Genomic DNA, 26,949 nt, shown 5'->3' with positions numbered 1-26,949 from the left:
CAGTATGACCAATTTAGGAAAATCTCGTTCTATAATTTTAAAAATATCATAAATACTCAATTTTATCGATGTCCGTTAATATATTACGTTTTATTTCCCCCAATGCATGTGAACTGGCCAACAATTGATCAACTTTGAACTTTCTTTTTATCGTTAGGAATATGTCGGAGGGGAAACGAAGCGGTGTGGCTTTGAATGATCGTATTCTTCCGCATAAGTTTGTGGCAGTGAGTTTAGTTTATATGATACACATCGGTTTTGAGATGAACATATGAATTGACTTCTTTATTATGGGTATAAGCGAAGATCTATGCATCTTGTCCGTATTATCTTTTTATTTGTTTTATTACATTAATGATATAATTAAGAATTACGATACTACGTAATAAATAAATCACTACAGAGTATCAAACTCCGTTTCTATTTACATCCTATAAGACTTAGTTGGTAAAAGATTCACAAAGCCGTAAGCCATCTTGTTCTTTCGTTTATACAAACGATTAAAGACTAAAACCTAAAGATTATTGTACACTGTAGTCTGAAACTCAGTTGAAGATCAGCTCGCCAACTTTGAATCACACTAAACAGTTTCTATTTTTATGCCGTACTAGTTTACCTCTCTGACATGTGAGATAGTGGACATACATCTTTAGTAGCCTTGAGTGGTCAATTGATTTTGAACCGACTATAATACACAACTTTTTTACGAGTTTTCGTAAAAGGCAAAACACACGAATATCTCTTACGATTCTGATTTTTAATTGTATCGTCTAAAGCCGTCAAAAATTTTCGAACAGAAAAATTACTAAACGGGTATGTAAAACGCACGAAAGATATAAAACTAACAAGTATATTTAGATTATTATACTAGAACGAGTCGCGACTGTATCGTCGATACGTTTAAGTATTCATATTGCGATACTCGTCGAATTTCTTACTTGAAATTGTAACATAGTTTAACGATACGTAATATACACTTACGTTTTCAATCGCACGATACTACAATGTCCGTTCATAATAAAAACACTCAACTACACGCTCTGATATCCACTCACAAATTACTTTAGCGGCTTTAAAAGCACCGCGGTCATAGTTTTTAAATAAAATGTTTATTCGAAGATCGTATCGTCATATAAAAATAGTTGCCTCGTAAATTTTTCTATCCGTTCACAGTCGATTTCATCATTTTTATTTATATTTTTTTTATACGTTGCAAAATTAATCGTTTTCATATTACATAAAATGTTCTTAGAATTTTGATCTTACGTTTAAAACGAATAAATCGTAATTGATATTACGTTTAAAATTATATATTCGTGATTCAATGCTAATTCCGTTAACGTGTTCGCCCTTGGAATGTTAAGACGTTAAACATACCAGCAAACATGTAGGAACTTTACAAAATACGTTGTCGAACAGTAGAAACCGTTACAGTTCACATTCCGCGTATTCGACTCGCGTCAACGACGCAAGCGCTGTTTCATTTTTATAATGGATCTCCCTTTGAGTCTTCGTTCCGAGAATCTTCATATTTAATACAGCATTATTGCAGCGGCGGTCTTCTCTTCTAGTGCAGGAAGTGTTTCCAGACGTTCAATTTTATCTCGTCCAGAGCCCCAGCCAACCAATGCTATGCTGATTAAATGCACCACACCGGCGCATACGACGAGCCTGAAACGATGGCAGAAAAATGAACTTAACACATTCGACGCCATGTCGGTCACCGATGACCGACGCAAACATTTCGTTCACAGCATATCATTGTACCATCGTTTCTATTACCATTTTCTTTTCCTTATCAATTGGAATTCGAATCGTATGTTACAAATAACAAAAAATTACAAATATTTCGATGAAATTTAATAACATCGATTACCGGTAAACCGAAGTTACACGAACGAAAAGCCTACCGTCGGTCATCGGTAATCAACACTGTCGACTTTCCATAAAACATTTATACCACGATATTATCATCAAAGCGATGAAACTGAACAGAGATAGCCCGCACAGTTTCATTGATCGAATTGTAAACCGAAATTAAATATTTCACGATCGAAGCATGCAATACAGTTGAGAATTTACTACATAGTACTAATGTAGATTTTCAAATCGAACTACTTTATTTATTTATTTTACCAAAATGCTTCTCATTGCATGCCAAGATTTTGATTTTCTATAGAACTGTATAGATTTGAACGTCTTTTGGATAATAGAAACGCGAAGCAAAATTCTCGTTTGAAGCAACCACCATACATTTCGTCTTATCTCCTATCAAATTAATTTGCAGATCTATGTTAACAGGAAATTTTTTGCCTATTTCTGTGAGCAATGCATGCCTCTGAATTAAGATTAAAATGCTCATTTTTAAGTTGATCATTCGTAATGATGGCTCTTTTGTAACAAATTATTATTACATTTTTGTCGATTTTATTTGTCCAACCAATCTTCAAAAATATTTCTTCCAATCTGAATCGAACGACGTACGCGAAAATAAGTGGCTAAATAAAACCTGTATGTTATAAAACTGTATACGTGTAGTTTATAGTCTCGTCGAGACCCGAACGATGCCTTTTCTCATGCTCGCCACTGCTGATCGCTACAGAAAACATCGTGCTTTACAGAAAGCAGAAAAACATCTATCGTATTGGACAGCGGGGCTTTAGAACTTGCCATCCGTGAAGCATGGAATCATCGGTGCAGCTTGCCCGGCTCGCGAGCCTTCGTGCACGCGATGCTCCATTGCCATTGAGCGAAGAATAAAAGGTCTCTTACCAAAACGAATAACCAAGCTCAGCAGAACCTTCACTGGTCCACATATTGCCGATGTCCTCCTTCGGAAGCACGTTGAAGTACAGCTTCGTGTAATACTGTGCCAGCCAAGTGCTCGTGCTCGCTAGGCACATTAGAACTGAAACAAATAATTCAGGTACGGTCAGTCTGGTAATTTCAAATTTAAAAAACTTTATTTTTGCATTTTCTTAAATAATCGAGTCTCCGGGCGGGCAGGTCATGTACCTGAAATCTTGGTCACCAAGATTTCAGGCAAATGTTTTGTCCTTACTTTTTAAAGTATGAGAAATAAGTATTGTTTCCAAAAAATTAACTACATATCATTGAACTCTATTATACAAAGTACGTGTTGCACAATTATTCCTTTATGGAAAAGAAAACTATAAATAATGAATTTTCAACGTTGGACTGAAAATATCAGGTCCTTCGAGTTGATACAACAAGTTTCTATTGCATTTGTCGATGAAACACGAAAAATGATGTTGCAACCGAATAAAAGATACAGGGTGGATGCTCGTAAAGCTTCTGGTCCCGCGAGAGGTCCGTTGAATGATGTTTGTCCTCGAAACTTACGCGTTAAAATATTTATGAAGTATACCCCTGGATCGGAGAGGACTTTGGACCTGGGTGATGTGGCCGTGTTCAAAACAGCGAGGAGCGCGGCGAGACCTGCGGTGACGAGAGCCGCCGAGGTCGTCGTCAAAGTGCTGATCCAAAGTCCCCAGGACATCACTGTTGGGTCTTGCCGGATCATCTGAGGCACTGGAACAAAATACGGATAATATAATTTTCTGCAATTAATAACGGTATTTAACATCAACCTGTTAAGTATCTTTAGTTAAACAATCGCTCGAAAAAAGTTTAAAGAATTTGCAAACTATTGTTAAAAAGATCTATTAAGAGGATGTTCTAATTCGTCGGAACAGATCTCTTCAGTTCCTAAGATTAGTTACGTAGAATTGTGCGCAGAAGAATTGAAGGTGACCGTAAAACCTACAAACAAACAAAAAATGACAAATTCACTTTGAAGAATATTGGAGGATCGTTTTATCGGTGAAAGAAAAATTTTGATCGGTAACGATAAAAATAACAAAAGTGATCGAGTTGCGCGGTTCACCCCGGATATTTGCACGCGAGTCGTTATTTTTGCAATTGTGAAACTTACCGTTGAACGATTTACGAGAATTCTGTCAGTACTCGAGTATAATTTTGTCCGTTACGAACTCATCTTTTTTTCCCAAAAAGGGACCAAATCACGGTGGATCGGCGGGCAAATTGAAATTCACGTGGCGCGTAATGAATAATTAAGCGCACAGCAAATACTCCTCGCTTTGGCCGGTTCAAGTTATATTGCGTCGCAAATAGCGGACTAGATAATTAGCCCGGGGCGAGGTTCTCAGCGAATCGCCAAGTTGGCAGCTTGCGTCCACCGGAGGACATCCCAAGAATTCCTCGGAAGAAACTTATCCTTGGGATCTACTTAAAGTATGGGACTGGCGACACGTGAACTACTCATCCAGTAGATAGACGCAACATGTTTCTCGGTGAAGCAACTTTATCCTTCAAAGTGTTCGAAGTTTCGATGGATACATTCTTGACAATGAGTTACAGGACTTCGAATTCCATTTGTATAAAATCTTGGGATCTCCAGCGCCTACAAATTCCAATTAATAACAAACTTTTTATTCAGTCGTCGTTTTACATATTTAATACCTAATTGAAATGTCTTGCGTGCCTCGTTCGAGATTCATAAAAAATCTAAAACTTAATAAAAATTCTTCCATGTCTTCCATCTCAAGTTTTATAAACCTTGCCCTAACCTGTCACCAACTCTGTTTCGTCCTAACCTTGGTGTTTACCACCGAAATTTTCTACATCATGCCCTAACCTATCACTCTCTTCTTTCAATCCCAAAACTCTTAAAATCTCGTTACGTTTCCTCAATTCAAATACCAGTCCTTTTCTGAATTAACATTCAATTTTGGAATCTAAGTTTTCTTAAAGACAATACCCGATATGTATTTTTGGATAATTCCATACATTACATACTTTAGAGAAATATGTAATAGATTCATTTGTGTAGAGACTGAAAATTTACGTTTCAACTTCCACATGTAGCAATGAAAATCAGACCTGCGTAGATACAATATTTTATGCTTATGAACACGTTGCTTTAAAGTTTAGTGGATCACCTTGTGTTAATGCAAAAAGGACAGCAGAAATGGTGACGAGTCGCTCGTGACAGTGAGAAACATGATACACGACTTTCCATCGTACCGTCGACTTTCCATGAAAAAGGAGATTTTAATGTTCCCTGTGGTCAGCATCAACAGCGCCGATGATACGAACAGCCGCGCGCACGTGAAAGTCGACCACGAGGCACGGTCGAGAATTTTTGCGCGTCGAGAAACCAGTTTCTGCTCCTATTGTTACAACCGCTGGTTACTCTCGCAGACGGAATCTCTCCCTCGGGCAGATTGTTTTTATTTTACTACGTATGTGCACGTGGCTACGTAGGAGTAACGCGACGCGTCATCGAACTTTCGTCGATGAAATTCTAAAGAGAAATTGGAAACAGTCACGACGAATATGACTCACAGTGCGTGCTTCGAAAGCAAAATCGAACACGAAGTTACTCATTCATCGATCCCCCTCATCAGTAGTGTCAGATTTATAACGGAACACAGAAACCGGGCGCTTCTATTACCATAGATACCCGAACGCTCGACGAACATAACCTTCGCATTCGATTTAACGAGAAATTCATGTCTGAAATTGTATTAACCTCTCCAATTTGAACAACTTCTTCAATCTTCAATAGTTCGAGACATCACTGCGCATGTATAATAGAATTAATCACACCGCGCATATCTGACGAAACGTTTCGATCCGTAGATCGTAATTCGATTGGACTTTGCGAGATTTTAATTCTCGAATTATCGCAACGAAGTCTGAGTCGAATGTGTTGCATTAAATTTACGACATAGAAGTGATTCGGACGTGGATTGAATTAACAAATGTAGAATGTTCTTTACAAATAATTGAATTCAAATGAAGCAATATTACAAAGATTTGTATGTACATATTGTTCCTTTGATTCGAAGATAGACTACGCGTAAATAATACCACGTGACTTCGGCAGGAGCGTATTGGCGGAACGTTAACTTCGAATAGGTACGAATACCATAGTATTTATATAACCTTCTATCTATAGTAATATCATTAGTTGCTTTCGATAACTCTAACACTTCCAATAATTTTTTAAACAAAAACTGTACCGTCGAATTTTCAATCGTTTGTTACGTTCTTTCGTATTTCGACCAGCTCTACGATGAACCTTAACCCCACTCCTGGTCAAACCCAAGATATAACAGACCAATGAGAGGTCTGATTAAACGACGATCTGTTTGTTTACTTGCATTCTATCTATAATTTGAACAACGATAGTTCTGTGTCATGAGCGTGATTGTCACAGCGTGTTACTGCATGGCTCAAACAATCGGATCAAACAGAGCACACGAGCATCGATACGATTAACTTTTTCCTCGTGACTATCGGTCGACGATGTCGGGGAGATTAATAAGCGATTACATCGACTCCATCGCAACACGCATACCAATGGCCAGGATGGATACAGGTACAATGTGGTAGAGGCTGTTATTGACTTCCCGTGTAGTTTGGCGTGTATGCACGCGACCATCGTTGCGTACGTGACTGTCGTACGTGTCGCGTGTCCCTTCGGAACTATTGCTCGCCTCGATGAAAGAGAAACGTTTCTCATGACGCGTGCCAGCCATCCCCACTGTTCTTATCGGTAGAGACGGTTGAACATTGCGCTTCGAACCCGATCGTTCGCAAGCGCGCAAATACGGAATCTGCTTGTAAAAATAACGGATTCTTTGTGCTCGGATAAGCGATGCAAATCGTCCGCAATAAGAATTTTAATGTGGCCGATCTATTCGACGCTTTACCACCACTGGGTCGAACTGCTTGGCCAACGCTGGCCTCATTACCTTTACGGGCAGATCCTTTAATTTCCATCTGTCGTTTGGCCTCTACAGGGTATTCCTAAAAAATATCCTACTACCATATTTGCTAAATATCGAACTAAAATATTTATTTATTTATTTAAAAGAGTAATAACCCTCTTGTTACCAAAAAAACAAATTTAGGGATACACACATATACTAAATATATAAAAAAGGAATGTATAATAAAATATAAAGCGGTCGTCGAAGATATGTCGGTTCAAAGTATAATTGAAAAAATGTTGTTTGTACTTTTTAGATAAATAAATCGGCTGAGAGGAAAAAATTCATCGATTATAGAGTGTAATAATATGTAAGTATTAACAAGTCGGTTAGATTTGCGTTCCGGTTGAAAGTCGAGCGTTTGCGGTCCTTATTAGAAGTACAAATTTCGGGATCCCGAAAGTAGAAAATTCTCTTCGTTGGGAAGAGAAAAGGAAGAAAAATTGTCTCGCTGGACTGCAACTCTGATACAGAACATCTGTAGAAGAAACGAATATCACGAAAGGAAAAAACGTCCCAAGGAAATTGGTTCCACAGATTGAATATCGAGCGCGAAACTTTTGCAAAAGGAAGTCTAAATTTCGAGTGGACGTAGAAGGGACGAAGAAACATTTTCTCCGACTTTTCCAAATGGAGTTTCATTGTAGAAAGTCGATAATAATTCCGAGAAATGTTTACTTTTCAAGAACGACGACTTTCGTAACTCGAGACCGTTCTTTTCACACCAACTCTTGACAGAGAAATTTCAGAAATAATAAAGAGTGGCTGGAAAAAATTATTTATAAATGGAGTTTCGATGCAGTGGCTCGAGAGCAATTTCAAGAAATTCTCAAACTTGAAATCGTTCCACTTTTGCGCCTCCGGAATCGGGTAGTAACAAAATCATAATTATTAATCGCGAATGGGTCGTTTGTAATAATTTAACGGCCAATTACTTCAACTTCCTTCATTGTATTAATTTACCGATTCACTCCTAATCGAAAATGTAATTATAACAGTGACGATCAATGTTCATGATTCAATCGTGTCAAATAATCACACGCGCCTTGACCGGTCGCGTTACTCATCAATCATAATTACAGATCATTAAATTGATCAAACAGGTATCGCGCTTATCGATCACTGAACAAATTACAATTCGCCCAAGGCTGAATTTTCTAACGTACCTAATTTTGAATTAAGGCGGGTGAATGTACATAGAGGGCGCGCGAGATGAGTGAGAGGAGTATCGTAACGGTTGAATGTCGTACAAGTAGCTGCGAAAAAGAATCTAACTGTATCTAAGAGAACCTTGACCGATCGACAAAAGTATCGTTGGATTCCGAACACGAATAACTTCAACTAGCATTACATACGTATATTTTTTTTTATTTTTAAGGTTATGGATACCGATCACCGCAAGGAGCTATGACGAAAGGAATCCGTTTTTTCGGTCGCGAGATGCGTTTACAGTAACGCTCTTAGTCGCCGATTTGTACACGAAATCCTGACCAACGAGGGAAACAACTTTTCCAAAATTTTTGCCCGTTAAATTCCATCGAAAGACGTTACCTCCAGTTGTCCACATCCGAACCAGCCCACGTGCAAATCTCACGCACAAGTAAATACAACGAAGTGGTCGCGCACCGTGGCGTGCAACGGTGACAAATATTTTTTCAAAACGCTCGGAATAACTAACAAGGACAAAACGTTATTGCGATACCGAGCAGGCGCGTGTCGGAGTTGCCGCGATCATTATAGTCCGGTGTTCGCGTTTGGCTTGCAAAGTAGCGCGGTGTTCCATAACGATTTCCTTATTCGCGCGAGGCTGGTCGGTTTTTGTTGCGTCTGGTGTTCGCGAAAAATTATGCGCGCGACCGAAGTGTACGCAAGACAAGACCGTTACAACGGGCGCGCCTATAAAACGCTATTCAAATGTTCACCATGGCTGGAGCATGCCCCACGGATTAACACGGCGTATCGTCGGTCCACCTCTGGGGGGGGCTAAGATGCTACAGGGCCAGTGGATGTTTTCGTTCGAGTGCTCCGACCACGCTATTGTACACACGGGTTAGAGCACGATAACAATTCCCCGTGGCAATAACGATTTCAGTATCAGGAGTACGGGACACGCGAGCATTATAAACAGTCCTGTTACCGCAACAACTTGCGGCACTCCGGTCGCTTAAGAAGCTGGGAAAAAATTCATTATGGGATAACCGGGATCGCGCGTTCCTCGTTAGGCACAATAGGTACTGTGTCCAGGATCTACGGAACGTTTTAATCTCGAATTCAGAAATAACAAATAAGCGTGGAAGGATCGGGAATGCGGAAATAGTGTTCAATTTTCCGTGAGGAGACCTATGATACGTTGTGCCCCGAGACCAACCAATGAGAGTCTCAGAGGTGTCTTGGATGAGACAGAAAAAACTCTTTTTGGATTCTCAGGTATTTTTAGGTACGGGTTAGGTCTTAGAGGGTCTTGGATAAGGCAGAAAAAATTCTTCTTGGGTTCTCAGGTATTTTTAGGTACGGGTTAGGTCTTAGAGGGGTCTTAGATAAGGCAGAAAAAACTCTTCCTGGGTTCTCAGGTATTTTTAGGTCCGGGTTAGGTCTTATATAAGGCAGAAAAAACTCTTCCTGGGTTCTCAGGTATTTTTAGGTCCGGGTTAGGTCTTAGAAAGGTCTTAGATAAAGTAAAAAGAATTTTTGCTGCGTCCTCAGGTATTTTTAGGTATGGGTTAAGTCTTAGAAGGATCTTAGATCAGGCAGAAAGGATTTTCCTTGGGTTCTCAGGTATTTTTAGGTCAGAGTTAGGTTTTAGATAAGGCAGACAGGATTTTTTTTGGGTCCTCAAGTATTTTTAGGTTTGAGTTAGGTCTTAGAGGGGTCTTAGATAAGGCAGAAAGGATTTTTCCTTGATCCCCAGGTATTTTTAGATATGGATTAAATCCTAAAAGGATCTTAGATAAGGCAGAAAGGATTTTTCCTTGGTCCCCCGATATTTTTATCGATCCGTTTTCTCTTCTTGCGTACGAAGATACGCAAAACTTGTCTAGATACTTGTGAAACCGTTTCCAGAGAGATCGCGAGTAGGTGGTATCTTTCCAACGGCGATGGTCAATATCGCCGGTAACGTAGTGAAAGAAATCGATGGTAGATAAACCACCCGGAGGGACGTTCGCCAAGTATGTATGTGTAATCTACACCCGATTAGCCGGACGGTTTCGTGACTAACAGAAAACGATCCCGTGGATCAAGCAGCGAAGTTAAACGAAACTGATCCGACAGCGATTATCAAACGGGAGATTTATCGCGGGTACGCGCGCGACTCTCCCGTTCACCATCGGCTGTAGAGATCGCGTGCAGGTACAGTTATGCCGAATGAGATTCCCCGGTCTGGCCAACCATCCGGTAGGATTTATGGCCCCAGTATCACACCGGGTACCTGGAACACGCGGGAATCTTCCTCGCGATGATAACTCGTCGTCGATTGATATTGCTCCAAGTTACGCTCGAGGTGAACCGAACAGCCGTATTCTTGGCACTGAAGGCATTCGAGTAACGTTGCCTCGATAACTGACCGGGAACCGGGACTGTTTACATTCAGTTAACGGGGTAGGCTCATTTTTTCGAGGAATTTGACCTTTATCTCGACGTGACAAGTGGACTGATCGAATTTCAGATACGTTATACTATTCTAGTAGTGTTAGAACTTCTCTATTTGTAGTAGATTAGAAAAGTAGAATTTTAGAGAGAATAAGAATGGTTAGGTTAACCCTATCGGGTGTCGCGGTTTGGTACTGGGTACGATGGGTCGTGGGATTTGCGAGATACGTATATGTTAATTATTTGGAATTTGGAAGGAAAATTGTGACGATTGTTAGAGAGAATTTTTTCGTGCAATATTAACGGGATGTTTAAATATCACGGACGACGAAAAGAGAAAAAAGTGTGCGTGATATCATACAGTTGGAAATACGAAATGTTCATCCACAGAGTGAAAGAAAATTGATAGGGATCTTTCGAATTTTTTCTTTTATTTTCTTACGAATGATTATTCATTTAAACAGTCTGCACGAATTACTTGTGCATGCTCTAAATATGGATAACTGTTGCAAAACTTGCGGAAACGGCTTGAAAAGCGAGTCTTCCCGGATGAATAACACATAGTGCAAAAAAGTTTTTTTTTTTTTTTTTCTTTTTGTTTCCAGAACTTTGGTGTTGTTTTCGATGATAGATGGCTCATCGGTCGAGTTTTATGGTTTCTTGCGATTGTAGGAAGTCTACGTAGTTTCAAACGACGCGGAACGTTAAATCCCGTTTTGTTTAATCGAAAATCAAATCTAACTGGATAATCCGGTTTATAAATGAAACAAACAAGAAACAATGCGTTCATTAGATACATACACCAGGAAGCTACTGAACCACAACGTTATAATAATTTCCATTTTTATAATTTACACGTGAATATTTTCAACTTCGTATCTCGTAGATATCGCGACTCTCCTAGGACTAATGAGGGAAAAATTCGATCAGTTAACGAGGTAATACCGTACTTGAAATATGAGAGACGGGTAACAGTTCGAGTCGGTTGGAATAAAATTGGAATAGCTGAAACCGATTCGAGCTTGAATAAAAAATAAAAATTCTAACCGCTCAAACTATTACTCGAACGAGTGAGCATGTATTATACATACTTGGCTGGAATGTCTACTCGAGTATACCTTTGAGTATATATTTCAAAATATTCTAAGGAAATTTGAGTAGATTGATACAATTTGAGTAAAAAAATTAAAATTCTAACCACTCAAACTATCACTCGAACGAGTGAGCATGTATTATACATACTCGGCTGGAATGTCTACTCGAGTATACCTCTGAATATATATTTCAAAATATTCTAAGGAAATTTGAATAGATTGATAGAATTTGAGTAAAATATGAGCCCCCGGAATACTTCTGAAGAAAATTTGAGCGCCTCGAGTAAATTCTAGTGAAATTTGAGCGTTCCAAATAAATTCGAATAAAATTTGAAAAAAAAAAAAAATCGAGGCATCGAAAAATGTACCCGAACGAAATAGAAATCTCTCCACGGTCAGGTCGATACATAAAACTATGTTGACGAGAGGTCTCATCGGAAATGCAAATTCGTTAGTCGAGAAGAGGTAGAATAATGTAATATGTATCTGGGTCCGCAGTGACACGTTACGCAACTGTAACGAAAAATTACACGTACCCTTGGACAGTGTACGAACTCGTAATCTTCGATCACGAATCGAAGTGGTTGAGCAGTACCAGCACATTTGAAGAATCTTCACAGTCGGTAATACCGTATCCGAGATACGAACCCGCATTCATTCGGGATATCTTAAAACATATAAACCTACCTTGAACTCGGCGCTTAAACAAACAACGGATTATCGTTTCATACTGCCGAAGTCAACGTCCTGCGTACGAACGCCATTGAAAATAAGTAAACCGGTATAATCGTTAAAAATATTAATTGAACGCCCGGAACGTTAACACGGTTTTAAACGCGATCCTTCCACTCCGCAAACTTACGTTGATCGTTAAATACAGAGGAAAAAAAAAAGGATTGAGAGTTTAATTGGCGACCGATGTTGAAATTGCTCCAACTGCGACAACCTTTGAGCTACCAAGAGGACTTATCGAAGCTACGATAATCCTGAATTGCACTGTTAAGATTCTCGTGGTCAAGATCATCGCGTTAGGGTCGTAATTAGATCTAAAGTCGAGGTGTACAAGGTGTCTCTGGTTCATTTCGTGCACTTCCGGTTAAAATTGCAATCAATTTGAAGTCTTTCGGTTGGTCTTACGATTACGTATGTTTCGTTGCGATAATAATTGGGTTTGGTTCGTCATTGTTGCGATCGAGTCTCTTCAATTTTGGTCGTACCAAGATCTAGTTAATTACATATACAAAAAAGTTGAGTTAGTTGCGAGTAGTCAGTTAAGTTACCGGTAAGTTACGCGTCTAGTTCAGTGAAATTATATTTGAGTAGTCGTTCTAGTAACTATCCTTACTACGAAACTATTCATTCGAAACTCACGGGAGCTAGGTGTGAGTAGTCAGTTAAGTTACCGGTAAGTTACGCGTTTGGTTGAGTGAAATTATATTTAAGTAGTCGTTCAAGTAACTATCCTTAACACGAAACTATTTATTGAAGGCAAAAGCAGAAACTTATCAGAGATAGGTGTGAGTAGTCAGTTAAGTTACCGGTAAGTTACGCGTCTAATTAAGTGAAATTATATTTAAGTAGTCGTTCAAGTAACTATCCTTACCACGAAACTACTCATTGGACGCAAAAGCAGAAACTTATCAGTTAGGTGTGAGTAGTCAGTTAAGTTACTGGTAAGTTACACGTCCAATTGAGTGAAATTATATTTAAGTAGTCGTTCAAGTAGCTATCCTTAACACGAAACTACTCATTGGACGCAAAAGCAGAAACTTATCAGAGTTAGGTGTGAGTAGCCAGTTAAGTTACCGGTAAGTTACGCGTCTAATTGAGTGAAATTATGTTTAAGTAGTCGTTCGAGCAACTATCCTTACCACGAAACCGTTCGTGCACGCAAAAGCAGAAACTCACCGGAAATGTGATACGTTCTCCAGCCGTAGGCAACGTTCAGCTCTTTTTTCCCTTGAAGGAGGCCAAAGTGAACCCTGCCGGCGCTTTCCTGAGGATTCGGTGTTCTCAGTGGTCGTGCCTCGACCCAGTGTTGCGTTACGAGTGCAGCGCAGACCAGTCCACCGCCCAGCAACGATAGAAAGAAGGTGGCGAAAATCGTGCCTCTTCGGAACATGGACGTCATCCTTGGGTCACGCGACGTCGGTCCAGCTTTCGGATAGTTTGAGATCACTGCGCAGAGGAGAGAGAAGTGGCATGTCATACCGGATGCACCGTTCAGGTTCATTTTTTTCCGAGTGTACCCAACAACCCGATCGATGAGGTTCATGCTCCAGGGATAGGGACAGTGCGATGAATTCAACTTCAATGTTGTTTATTATTATTATATTCGGTTGTTCGTAAAGTCATTTTGTTTTCCAAAATGGAGAATATATAATTTAATGAAATGTTTATACGCTCTAAAAAAATCGTGTTTCATTTTCACCAAAAAAAAAAACGAAATGACTTAACGAACAACCCAATAACAATTCGAAGGTTGCACCAGGGAATACAAACGACAATTGACAATTCGAGTTGACAATTCAAAGGTTGCACGAGGGAATAGAATCGACACGATGGTGATCCTTCATCGTACCTGGACACACCGAGCGTTTTAGAATCGAATCTGTAAGGTTGGATCCAGACTTGTGAAAAGTCTCTCGAATTTTTCGCTATTTTTCTCGATTTATAATTTTGTAAACTCAATGTTCGACGAGATCTCGAATCTCGAGATTCTGGAATTTATGAGAATTTAAAATTCACCAGATAACGAAGAATCGTTCCTTGGACCCGATTCGTCCACGAAGAGGAAAGTTCGAAGAAGCTGTGGGACCCGCAATGAGACCGCTTGCTGACAACATTGGGCCCGTAGAGGACCTTGAGACGATTCCAGATCGACGAGACTCGATGGCTGATGACCCTGGAAGCATCAGACCCGATACCAACGACATCGAAGGCTAACCACCGAGGGTCTCGGACCTGTGCAACCTTGATACAACTGGTCCGAAAATCGTAAAATCGTTACTGATAATATTTCTCGAGACTTCTGGAACTCACAGAGACTACTGAGATCTTCTGGCACTTCTAGAGAATACTGAAATCTCCTGGTACTTCCAGAGGCTACTGAAATCTCCTGGTACTTCCTTTCAGAGACTACCAGAACCTCCTGGAACACTACTGAAATCTCCTGGTACTTGCAGAAACTACTGAGATCTCCTGGTACTTCCAGAGACTACTGAAACCTCCTGATACTTCCAGAGACTACCAAAACCTTCTAGAAGACTACTGAAATCTCCTGGTACTTCCTTCCAGAGATTACTGAAACTTCCTGATATTGCCAGAGACTACTGAAACCTCCTGATACTTCCAGAGACTACCAAAACCTTCTAGAAGACTACTGAAATCTCCTGGTACTTCCTTCCAGAGACTACTGAAACCTCCTGGAACTTTGAAAGACTACTGAAACCTCCTGGAACTTTCAAAGACTACTAAAACCTCCTTGAACACTACTGAAATCTTCTGGTACTTCCAGAGAGTATTGAAACTTTCTGGTACTTTCAGATACTACCAAAACTTCCTGGTATTTTTAAAGAATACTGAGATCTCCTGGAACTTCCACAGACTACTGAAACCTCTTTGAACTTCCAGAGACCGCTAAAACCTTCTAGAACTTCCAGAGACTACTGGGATCTAATATTTCCAGAGACTACTGGGATCTAATATTTTCAGAGACTATTGGAATCTCCTGGATCCCTTAAATTAGATCTGCAAAACGGACGATCCGATAGCCACGCTCGATCATTGCGTTTATTCCACTTCCTTCGTTCGTGGCTCACCCGCAGGCCCTGTGTCAGTGGCGGGGATGTTACTTTGGCCACCGTTGCCCGAGTTGCACAGCTCTGCCCCAGATGATCATTATTCCATCCTACGACTACGAGATCACCAGTATCGGGTCCTACGGGTCCAAAGTAATCGGTATCGGGTCTCGAGAGTCGCGTTTCATACGTAACAGATCGGTCAGCGATCCTTACGGTTCAAGAATCGCGAATACCGTACCCCCACGAGACTCCCATGTGTACTTCTATAAATACTCGATCGTCCGTGTCGCCTCTCATAAATTCACAGCCCATCCCAATTAAAACGATTTCATCGTGGCAGTGCCTCTTAAACATCTTGGATCATCTCCTCCGTAATCTTGCCGCTTAAATCTGTGCTCTCGACGAGGAGTTGATAATTGGCAAACTAAAATTTCCGTCCATTCACGGTCGAACGCTACGGAATCATTAGGGTGTTGCAAAAACCACGCGCTAAAATGTCGTCTCGTCTGTTTTTCCGGTCTTTAACTCGAACCGCGTCACTCATTAACGCTTTAAGCGTCTCCGTTTCCCTTCGTGCAAAAACCGCGAAGCGTTCGGTGTTTGTGCATATCTGTTATCCAAATACGAAACAGCGTTTTCTTCGTCGAGCGACTGAAATGACACCTCATATTTGGAGAATGTTCCTTTCTCCCGATGCGGTTTCTCTTTTCAGCGTACCGGCGGAGACGTTGCGCGTGCGCGTGCGCACTCTCACGCGCACGCTGACGCGCATGCCCGTACACACACGGGAACAGGACGCTCTCCGCGTAGGCATCGGTAGTCTACTTGACGACAGCAACTATTTAAATTATGCCGCAGAAACTATGCCGCTTTCGCAACAATTATCCGGTCTGGTAGAAGAATCTACGGGCGTGAAAGCGCTGCGAGAGCAAAGTGCTCGACATTTCGACTATGTTCTTTCTTTTTTTGTTCCAGTCCCTTTGACCGTGTGCCTCGCGGTCCCTAGCACAGAAACATAACCTCCCGAGGTATCGTTCGGAGAGAAACGTCGAACGGTTCGAAGGTTACGGAGAATCGGTAACGAGATTCGTTTTGAGAATAAACGGTTAAACAAGCAACGATGCATGCGTAACGCGACTTGTTTATATATATAAAGCGAAACGAACCGAACCTTAACGGTCGAGAGATCGGTTATAACTATATGCAAAATATACACACGAGTAACCAGTTTGTTAGTATTGAATGAACTGAAAAAAGAAAAAAAAAACGTTTTTGTAACTTTGAGAGGTAGTTAGATCACTTCGTAACGCGGTGGAAATTATCGTACACGCTAGTATTTATAAGAAACTTGTTATTGCGTCAAAAGTTTGCTTTCCTTGCGTGCAATTATTTATATATTTACATACGATTAACAAGTATGTACAAATACTGGGAATCGTTACATCTAAAGTATTATGTACAATTTTATTCGGTTCTTGTCGGTTAATTCTAATGGTAGAACGAAATAATATAATACACGCGAGTGCCATCAATTGGAGCAAAATCGTTGGAATGGAAATAAAATTATTTGCTGTATCACGCTTATCCAATGATCACGGACATTTATTAGATTCAATTTATTTTAACGAAATTCGACGTGAACCTAAATTAAAGAAACTTGAGTGTTGCTCGACAGTCTGTGTTCTGCTCGAAGCAATTAAAGGATCCCGTTTCTGATTAATCTAGAGAAATGTATAAAATTTCATGGACGAAAGAGACACGATGATAATTCTGATACAGTAATATTGTATCGAATGTTTAACATGTTCGTTAAAGTTAAAGGTTAGGGTGTCCTAACCACTTTGTACCGTACCTTCAAAATGTATTTAAATGCATAACGACAAACACATTTACGTAAATTACATTTTCTTTTTACTTTACTTGAAACCAGTTATCAAAACTAGATAACAACAATTGAAAGATTTATCCACCGGTCTCAAATTAAATACTCCAACAATAGCATCGATTAATAATCAAGGTTTGCCTAGAAGACCCAAGTCATTTCGCCTAATGTATTTTTATCATTCGATACATTAGATTGTTCGGAAAGTCATTTCGTTTTCCAAAATGGAGAATATATAATTTAATAAAATGTTTATACACTCTAAAAAAAATCGTATTTCATTTTCACCAAAAAAAAAAAACGAAACGATTTTTCAAACAACCCAATACATTCTACATTGTAGTGCAACATAAAGTATTATTTACATTTTATTAACATTCGTTCGTTCGCTGTTATCTGCTAATTGGTTACCGGTACTATATCAAACTCTGTGCTCGTATTCCGCATAGTGTTACTAAAAAAACAAAACTATAACCCTGCCTACGAAACGGATGATGTAACGATACGAACAGGTTACTTGGAAACTGACTTTAAGGCGATCTTTACTCAATATAAATTCCCGCGAGAATCTATACCGATACAACTGTTCGTTATATCCGAGATCACATCACGTGGAAACTGGACTTAAGGCGATTTCTTTCCGCCACCGATCCTCCACGAAATTCCTATAATCGACGACCCCACACCCGGTGGACACAAAACGGTGCGTCGGTCGTTGAAAAATCCGGTTACATGGAAACGAGCCTTAAAGCGTTCTTTCGTGCTTGCGAATCGGCCCCGAAGCGGTACGCTCGTTCACCGGCACAGGCGCAAGAATTCCAGCGTTCCCGTCGTAACGCTTTAACACGAACGAACCACTCACTGATTCGGTACCCGATCGTTTGAAAATCCGCCTTGAGCGATTTCCACCCGTTTTGAAACGCATGGTACGACTACCTAACGCGTACCACCTCCGAGTAAATCCACGATTCGAAACGCTCCCGAATCATTAGGAAATTCCCGTATTCTTGTTACTCGTTAATCGGTGAACTATTTACAGGTGTCTCCCGGTACAATCCCCTGCCACGAGCGAAGCAAATCGACGAGCAACGAACCAACATCGAGCAAAGAAGCGAAACCTTGTCTAGCGACGTTATCACGTACCTTGTCCCTGGCCCTCGACGAAGTGCACCTGGCTCAGACTCCTCGAGAACTCGCCCTGCTTGACCTTCTGCGAGAAGTCGGCGTTGCCGAGCCTCTTGGAGAACTTCACACGGCAGTTGCCCCGAGGTTTGCCCGGCCTGAGCAGTGACGACGGCCTGGGTCTCCTCGCGAACGTATACGGGATAGTGTACGGCTGCGCTACGTAAAAGTAAATCGGCCGGTAGTCCTCATGGAGATGATGTTGCGCGAAACCGCTGTTCGCCGGGTAGCTGCTGTACACGCTCGGTGCCCCGTTGCTGTACGCGTACGAGCCCGTATAGTGGACACCGTAGTGGTTCGCCGTTTTTCGTGTGTTGGTGTCCACCGTTTTGAAAAACAAGAGAGGAGTCCTTCCTCCCGTACGAGACTTTTCTTTCGGTATCTTGCTGCGTACGCCACAATCTTCACGAACGAAACTCCCCTCCCGCGGATGATTCCAACGATTTTAACGTATCGTTAGGAACTCTAGCTTGGTTTCGAGCATTTCGAATTTAGCCGGGTTTTTTCTTTTCTTTTTTAGGAAAACGGTTACCGAGACCTAACCCGGATCTAACTTTGAGATTGATCTTGGTGGAAATTGTTGTCTAAGTATGACCGAGACCTAATCCGGACCTAACTTTGAGAGTTGTGTAGGTATGATTGATTGGGTAGGTATGACCAAGACCTAACCCGGACCTAACTCTGAAAATTGTTTAGGTATGACCGAGACCTAACCCAGACCTAACTCTGAGAGTTATCTAGGTAGAAATTGTTTAATTTTTTAATTCAACGCTTTTTGGAAAAACGGTGACCAAGACCTAACCCGGACCTAACTTTGAGAGTTGTCTAGGTAGAAATTGTTCAATTTTTAAATTTAACGTTTTTTGGAAAAACAATAACCAAGACCTAACCCAGACCTAACCAAGTCTGAGAGATGTCCGGGTATAAATTGTCTAATTTTTAAATTCACTGTCTTTTGAAAAAACGATAACCCGAGTTTGAAAGATGTCCAGGTATTAATTGTTTAATTTTTGAAATCACCTTTTTTCTAAAAAAAGATCTAACTTTGAGAGGTGTCCACGTGTAAATTGTTTAATTTTTAAATTCACCGTTTTTCTAAAAAAAGATCTAACTTTGAGAGATGTCCACGTGTAAATTGTTTAATTTTTAAATTCACCGGTTTTTTATGAAAACGATAAGCAAGACCTAACCAAGACCTAACCAAGTCCGAGAGATAACCGAGTATAAATTGTTTTTATCTTGCTTTGATCTTTCTTCTCTCTACGTTGGAATTTGAGCTCGATTTCTAGCGTTTTAGAAAAAAAAAAACGGAAACTTCTTTCTGGATTTGTTTCTCTTTTTACGGAGTAACACGGTTTCGATAGATTCGACTTTACATCTCGATCCTCGGAATCGATCCTACCGAGATTAAATTTCCTCGTTGGAATTCGAGAATTTCTTTTAGTTGTTTGGAAAAAAAACGGTGAGATGTTCCCTCGGGAATATTTCTAGTCGGACGATTCCTTTTCGGAATAATTCAATATCGAATTTTGGTAATTTAATTGCAACGGTACGGCGGGTTCGAGGAAACGCGAATTTTCGGCCCCTTTGAAACTCAAAGACTCCGATTTCTTCTTAACCGAGACCTCGACGGTTCCTTTTCACCGCTTGTAAAAACAGAGACGAGTCCCTTTCTCCTAACGAGTTCTTTCTCTCGGAATCGTGCAGCAAATTCGTACAATTTCCCACTTAGCCCACGGATCTCGGAGATTTCCAGACTCGCGGCATTCGATTTTCCCTCGATGGAAAGTAAGTTTTACGAATCTACGTAACGATCTCTTGCTCCACTTCTTCACCGTTTCGAAGCCCGAAATTTCCTTCTTCGTTACCAGTTACGGCCGATAGATACCGTAATTTCGGTCTAAACGTGAGCTTTCTTTTCACCGACCATCGAAAGAACAAAGAAAACCACGAGAAATTCTCTCTCTCTCTCTCTCTTTCTTGGTATAATCCAACAATTTTTTACTCGACGAAGATTTCGAGACTCAATTTCCGAGGGAAACAAATTTCGTTGCGCAACGCGTTTTCTCCTTTGTTTTTTTCTTTTTTTTCCCCCCGTCCACAATTCTCTCTCAAATTTAAGCTCTATTTCCTATTAACTATGCGCTCGTCGAGCAGCAGACGCAACGATTTATCGTTAACCGTGAGCGAGTTCCCTTTCACCGTTACGCGGCGAACCTTCCCCCTCGAGCGATCTTTTTATCGAAACGCGCAAGAAGTATCCCAACGATTTACCATTCTTCTTATTCCGATCGAGTCGAGATTGCTTCCGTTTCCACCGACCGTGTCTATTATTAATTCCAGCGACAGCTCTCGTCAAACAGAACCGTCCCCCCCTCCCCTCCCCCGAAACACCCGGACCGCTGTTTCGCGTTTCTATCCAGCTCCTTCGAGGATTCCAGGGGCCGCGATTAAATTTTTCAGCGGCGCGTCGAGGCACGAGATCGTTTCCACTGGTATCCACCGTCGAACAAGAAAATCATCCTGCCCCCCTCCCGGTACGGCCCGATCGTTAATTAACCCGTGCGCGTCTGTGTGCGAGTCTGGTAAAGTTAACGTCGGAGTTAACTCGACACGCGCCGTGTATTTGCGTGCAACAGCGAGTCGCGTCTCCCTCCTCGCCGGTTTCGAATGAGAAAGGGACAGGATCCACGTGGACGTGTAGGGTTCCACGGTGTTTTCTCATGAATATCCTTCGGGCTGGTTTCACGTCATGCCGGTAAGGACCATCCTCTCCGCGATCGCCTTTTTTCCGTCGTCTTCCGAAAGAACCGTTAAGCGTCCGTTTCGTATTAAAGTCTCGCTGCCACCGGGACCGCGGCTTGGAGCTTCCTGCGCATAACAACAATCGGTAACAATTAAAGCTCCGCGAACACCCAGGCAAGTGTTTTCTTTCTCTCCCCGTTGCGGAAATCACCGTAGCACCGGGGTTTGTGTCGGTTAATTCGTGTACTCTTTTTTCTCTCGAGGGCTAGGCGGGGAGGGGAGGGTCGAGCACTCCCCCCTCCCCACCCGTAAGTGGCGATAAGTGCGAGGCTTAGCGATAAACGTGACGATTCGAAGAGAACGGGGCGAAGCTCTATCCACTTTTTCTCTGTCTATCTTTCTCTTTGTCTTTTTCCCTCCACTTCTTTCTATCTCTGTCTCGCTCGGTGAGCTCTTCGATCCGTAATAAACTGCAGAATCTGCGGCCAGCGAACGCGGTACACGTACAACGGACGGGAAATTGTGTCACGACGTGTACCGCGTCTCTCGGCTCCGCTGGCCCCGGTCGCGCCGTGTCTCACCACACCCCCCCACCCGTCGCGCAACGCTGGAAGTTATTGTGTCGGACCGTCGCGTCGCGTCGTGTCGCGTCGAGCGATTTCGTATCCACGACGCTTCGAGATTCTTCTTGGGTATAAACGGGGAGTTTGGATTTTTCGCGGAAACGCTGTACCCGTTTCTACTAACCCCCCCGCCCCTCCACTCCGGCCCGTCCTCCTCACAGCGGGGCCGTCGTTATGTCAACTGTAAACAAAGGCGGTGCACGTAAGTCGTGCGCCCGAAAATGAGATACACACGTAACAATAGAACCGCGCGAGACAAGGGAAGGGGGAGATGTTCGCGAGAAAGAATTGCGAGACAGAGCTCCGGAGAAATTTGAAATTTTTTAGCGCCGGAACTACCGACAGATTCCGGTATAGTGAGATATATGTATCATCGGAAAATGAGGAACTCGTGAAATTGGTCGCGCGTACGTGATAGAAAAAATTGGTAACGTCTTCCGAAGATATGTTGTGAAATTTTAAGTTCCATCATTTATGAAAGCAATTGGATCCGGTCGTTTTTATCGATTGGTTGATTTGGTGCACCGGATTTTGTCGCTCCGGACGAGATATTTGTCACGGTACGAGAAATTCACCGAGGTCGATTACGAGGCCAGTGTCTGGTGTTATTTGACCGATTCGCATTGTACGAACGTAATGTAAAATATAAATTTTTTTTCTTATATTCGAGAAGAAATATTTCATAAAGTGTTACAAATTTGATATTACGGAAATATTTGATGGATGAAAATAAAAAAGTACGTATGTGTATATTTTCTTTGTCCCCTTTTGGTTCAAAAATACGGTTCTTGTATTTTAGCGACGAATCAGGGGAATTCCCTAGATATTAAATGGAAAATATTTTTAAACGCAATTTAACCGTGTTATCCTATGCCCGGCTATTACTATTCACTTACGATGTGAATGCGCGTATATATACGCTTTGGTGATAATGGCCTGGAAAATTGCGCGGATATATACGCTAATGATGCAAACAAATGATGCAAACCACCCCCTGTATGAACTCTTGAACATTAGATAGACATGTAAAAAAACATTGAAAACATAAATGATTTTATATATCGGTCAGTTTATCGAGCGTGTCTCTACAAATAAGTAACGGTTCGCTCGCTAAAAATTATTCAATTCTTTTATACCTCCCCTTTTTCAAGTTATTTGTCAATGTTTCCGAAATGAGTTTACGTTGGTATTCATGAATAACGCCGCCGAGTAGCATTCTTGACGTAACTGGAACAGCAATTGCACCGACGTAATATATTGCATTCACGCGTCCACGTGTTACGCGGCGCTTCGCTTTTTACAAATCGTTTAAATATTCTACCGTTACCGACCACACCACTCTCCGACGGGATTACATCGCCCGGAAGTAACTAGAACTAATTCCGCGGCAAAAACCGCGATCCGCCGGCAAATTTCCGACGAGCGGTCCGAGATAACTAAAACGGTGCTTTCACGCTTGAAAACGGGGGCAAGTTACGCCGAAACTGGAAAGCAACTGGTCTCAATGATCACCGCATCGATTTTCGTAATCGAAACCTTGACGCGGCAGCGGCAACGTTAATACCAGTTATGTTAATGGGGAACGATGACGGTCGCCGATCGGATTTATCTCGAAACGAAGTAATAAGAGATACGGTCGAGAATAAATTAATTCCCGCGCAAGCATTTCCCTTTTCATTGAGAGAAAAAAAACGATTACGCGAGAATCAGCAATTAATGATAGAGTGAGAATAGTCAATTCGAGCGATAAATAATATATCCTTGACTGCGTTAATACATCCTCGATGGTATTTCGTATTATCTTGATTTAAACCGTACGTTGCCAGCACTCGAACAATTTCGAAGGATAATGGTTTTTCTCGTTCTAATATATTCGACCGTTAAGTCACACCGAATGAACACAACGCAACACTGTTTTGTTTATTCGTATTAAACGCTTTCAACCCAAATAACGATTTCGATAAAACATGGAAACTGCCCTGTAGTCTCCGATCAAAGCACATAACCTAAGTCTGTAACCTCATTATTTTGGCATTTTTCGGCACGAAATAAAATTAAGCGCGATCGCGCTATTTCTTACGATCGACACTGGCATTCGACAATTAAAGTTCGAAACAACAGTTATCGGTGGAATTATTGGGTTGGACAGTATGTTCTCTCTTTTTCTTCAAAATAATTGAAACCGATACGAGACAATAAACAGCACGATCAATATGGTGACACTATTTTTTTAAGAAATGCGATAATGCCCATTATTAGGTTATGTATACGTACGTGGAATTCAAACGAAACGTAATAAATGTCGAAATAAAATAAGAAGACTTTTCGTCCAATGTAATATTTAGCAAACAAATTGCAGAAATATATTTAAGAGCAAGGTAAATCGTGGAATGTGGTAACTATGGAGAAGCGCGATGACGAGGTCGACCGAATGCCGTTAGACCGTGTCACGATGCGACTGTATACACAGCTACGCTTCGTGTGAAACATCATCACCTGGGAGGAAGAGTGCGTCCAAGCGAAAGGCATAAAAATAGGGAAACAGAGACAGATTGACAAAGAGAGAGCCGTCGCCGATCTCAATCTGTCTCCTCATCACGGTCTTGCATGAGATGAAACGCATTCGAGTGTAATTCTATTGTAGTATTGCCCACATGCCCCTTATCGAGATAATGTTTCATTTGTTTTGATCGTTCTTCTAGAAACAATAGGAAAATAAGCAATTTGCAAAAAGGATCATTTTGATTTTCATTCGACTTTCTCCTATTCAATTGCAACCTTTTGTTCACTTTTATTAATTGTTGGCAAAATGGACATTTTGCATCTAGTTCACACGTGTTTCAAAATAAACTAATTGCAACAAAGCGCAGAGATCAACATTTTGAGAATCATTATCCCGAAATAGATTTTTACTTTGGTTTCGAATATAACGATGGAATTTTTATCGTGGATATTTTTTAACCATTTTTCACCAACCTCTATTATTCACAGGGTACGTTGGCATAGAATTTTCCCAGCGAACCTGTTCTTCTTTCTAACAGTGAATTTCTCTTTTTGCTGTTGTTCGTCACCACAGAGACGAGACAACGATCTTTGGTATGTCTTTCTGCAGTAACGTGATGCCCCATCTCGCGCATGATATCTCGAAATTTTTTCTCCAGTTCGACGGATTGACTCGTCGTTACAACCGGTTCGGTTCACGGATTTTTCTTCCCGGCTGACGCAACTCTTTCGACATATGCCGACCGTTTGCTTCGGGGCATCGTAACAAAGATGCATCGTGGTCCACCATGGCCTGCGAAACTAGGTCACGTAACCGTCCCCTACCACCTCGAGAACCAGCCTGCTTGCTTGTCCCTGTCCACTAGATTCGCGTAACGCGACTTCAGAGATAATGAAGCTACGGGTACAGGCTGATTCACGTTTCAGAATTCACACAACGCACAGATTTCCAATTTATACCCGGACTAGGAGCGATTGTGCCGACTGAGCCGGTTCTCGGTCGAACAGGCTACATCGAGTTCGCGCGAGCACGTATGCACTCGCAAGAATGTGCAATCAGGATACCGCACACTTCCTTATCTTCGAGCGATAAATGAATATTTTCGTTCCTCCCTAGATGGCGAGGATAAAGCGTGTTAAGATCGCTGTGACAGAATAAACTGCATTAATTGCATCGATAGTATCGACTTCTTCCGATTCGACTAAATCGATTTGCCGTGAGCGATCGATGCTAGTCTACAGTCTCTCCCTTATTGCGGCCGGATGAGATCGATTTGTCAGAGGACAACCATCTTGCGAGGATAAAAATAAGAGAAAGAAAGAGTGGGGGGAAGATGAGAGAAAGGTGGTAAGAATATAGATGGCACGAAGCGTATTATATCCTTACGGTTTATCCAGAAATAATTGGATTATATTAAGTTTTTCTCACGAGATGGTTCTGCGTCGTGTGAAATGCCTCTGGTATTAATGCGGATCAGCTTTTCACGAGAAGAAATTCGATTAAAGCCAGTAATATGGAAACTGCTGGCAATTTCGATCGAATTTCGGAGAGTCAAACGCCAGGGGTTTCATCACGCCTCAAACTGCTCGACGTTTGAATCTGCGTTACGATGCAACAATGACCTCATGAATAATTTAACGCGCGCCATTGTCTCATCGGTATGTACTAATAACATCACGTCAGTTGTAGCGTATCTGACACTGATTCACTTCATGCATGCACTTCTTTTTTATTTTCTATTCGGTCATCCGTAACTGTTGTTTCTTTTAAACCAGCTGAACCCGGATGCGTGCGATGTTTATCGACCTTGCAATATCGACAGAATACAACATTCACATGATTTCGTAAAACTACGTGAGACGTTATTTTTGGTATTATAAAATAGTGTATAATTCTTGCAAAGTTGAAAACAATTTTAAGTACATCGTTTCCTCACTTTAAAGGAACAACATAGATCTCTACAATATATATCCAATAAAATTTCTTGTCGTTCCAAGAAATTGACACCAAACTAATTTCAAATAATCTAAAATTGCATTCAGTTATTTTTTTTAGCAAGAAAAGGATGATGTTCTCATCTCACGATCGTCGATGTAACGCGTGACCAATAGAAGCAACTATCGATCGTTAGAATATATCGTTGTTCAACAGAAAGATATTGCAATGGCAAGAAATAGCGAAAAAGGAAAAAATTTTGCCTGCATTGCTTTGGCATCGTTTGCGTCCCGTTCCGCTTCTCTCCCACGCTGTAAAGGTCCCCTTGTTCCTTAATTCAAACTTGAAACGAATGACCTTCAATATCCACGGGCGTAGAATTGATCTTTGGTACTTCCGATCGTGTTTCTTGCACAGCACTTTTTCGTCACCGTACCAGCACAGCTTCAACGTACTAACAGTTTCGAGAGTTACCGCGTCGGGACGTATCTACACGTTCTCGAGCGTCTCTTGAACTGAATTTCTGACTGAGGCCCTGACTCTTTATGCCCACCTGGCTCCAGCAGGTGGTGCAGGTGGCACCACCTCTCGATCGAGAGTTAGCCTCTCTTTCCTTACCGGTCCCTTCCATGTAATGCGAACTGGGACTTACTTGCCGCGGGTTTATATTCATTAAAAAACTGCAAAGGACTTTTACAAATGGTAGGAGCGATTACTGCGCTACTTAAAAACAATTTGCATATTTTCCAAAGACTCGATCACGCGAGTGAAAG

General features: G+C 41.3%; 2 protein-coding genes and 1 long non-coding RNA gene across 6 annotated transcripts; 1 reads left to right on the top strand and 2 right to left on the bottom strand.

Annotated features, from left to right (window-relative positions):
• Window positions 1–315: 315 nt before the first annotated feature.
• LOC143148441 (uncharacterized) lies at window positions 316–26,685 on the bottom strand. Of its 3 annotated transcripts, none has more exons than XM_076314759.1 (6): window positions 26,440–26,685; window positions 18,332–21,241; window positions 13,412–13,681; window positions 3,364–3,552; window positions 2,773–2,908; window positions 316–1,671 (listed from the first exon to the last, which is right to left on the bottom strand). In XM_076314759.1, the coding sequence occupies exons 3-6, from the start codon at window positions 13,632–13,634 to the stop codon at window positions 1,533–1,535; spliced, it is 687 nt and encodes a 228-aa protein (XP_076170874.1). In that variant the 5' UTR covers window positions 13,635–13,681; window positions 18,332–21,241; window positions 26,440–26,685; the 3' UTR covers window positions 316–1,532. The 3 variants fall into 3 exon arrangements, with proteins under 3 accessions (XP_076170874.1, XP_076170875.1, XP_076170876.1); XM_076314760.1 differs by having other exon boundaries at window positions 26,444–26,685; XM_076314761.1 differs by lacking the exon at window positions 18,332–21,241.
• On the bottom strand, window positions 3,613–6,955 carry LOC143148443 (uncharacterized). 2 transcript variants are annotated; one of them, XR_012992477.1, is made up of 4 exons: window positions 4,983–5,073; window positions 4,504–4,923; window positions 3,956–4,444; window positions 3,613–3,783 (listed from the first exon to the last, which is right to left on the bottom strand). It is a non-coding gene; the product is annotated as an uncharacterized LOC143148443 (long non-coding RNA). The 2 variants fall into 2 exon arrangements; XR_012992476.1 differs by lacking the exons at window positions 4,504–4,923; window positions 4,983–5,073 and adding an exon at window positions 6,407–6,955.
• Window positions 25,536–26,181, top strand: LOC143148442 (uncharacterized). Its single transcript, XM_076314762.1, has 3 exons — window positions 25,536–25,585; window positions 25,660–25,899; window positions 26,017–26,181. The coding sequence occupies exons 2-3, from the start codon at window positions 25,693–25,695 to the stop codon at window positions 26,119–26,121; spliced, it is 312 nt and encodes a 103-aa protein (XP_076170877.1). The 5' UTR covers window positions 25,536–25,585; window positions 25,660–25,692; the 3' UTR covers window positions 26,122–26,181.
• Window positions 26,686–26,949: the final 264 nt, after the last annotated feature.

The sequence above is a fragment of the Ptiloglossa arizonensis genome, chromosome 6 (genome assembly GCF_051014685.1).
Source record: "Ptiloglossa arizonensis isolate GNS036 chromosome 6, iyPtiAriz1_principal, whole genome shotgun sequence".
Taxonomy (NCBI): domain Eukaryota; kingdom Metazoa; phylum Arthropoda; class Insecta; order Hymenoptera; family Colletidae; genus Ptiloglossa; species Ptiloglossa arizonensis.
This window is presented reverse-complemented; position numbering and strand designations above follow the sequence as displayed.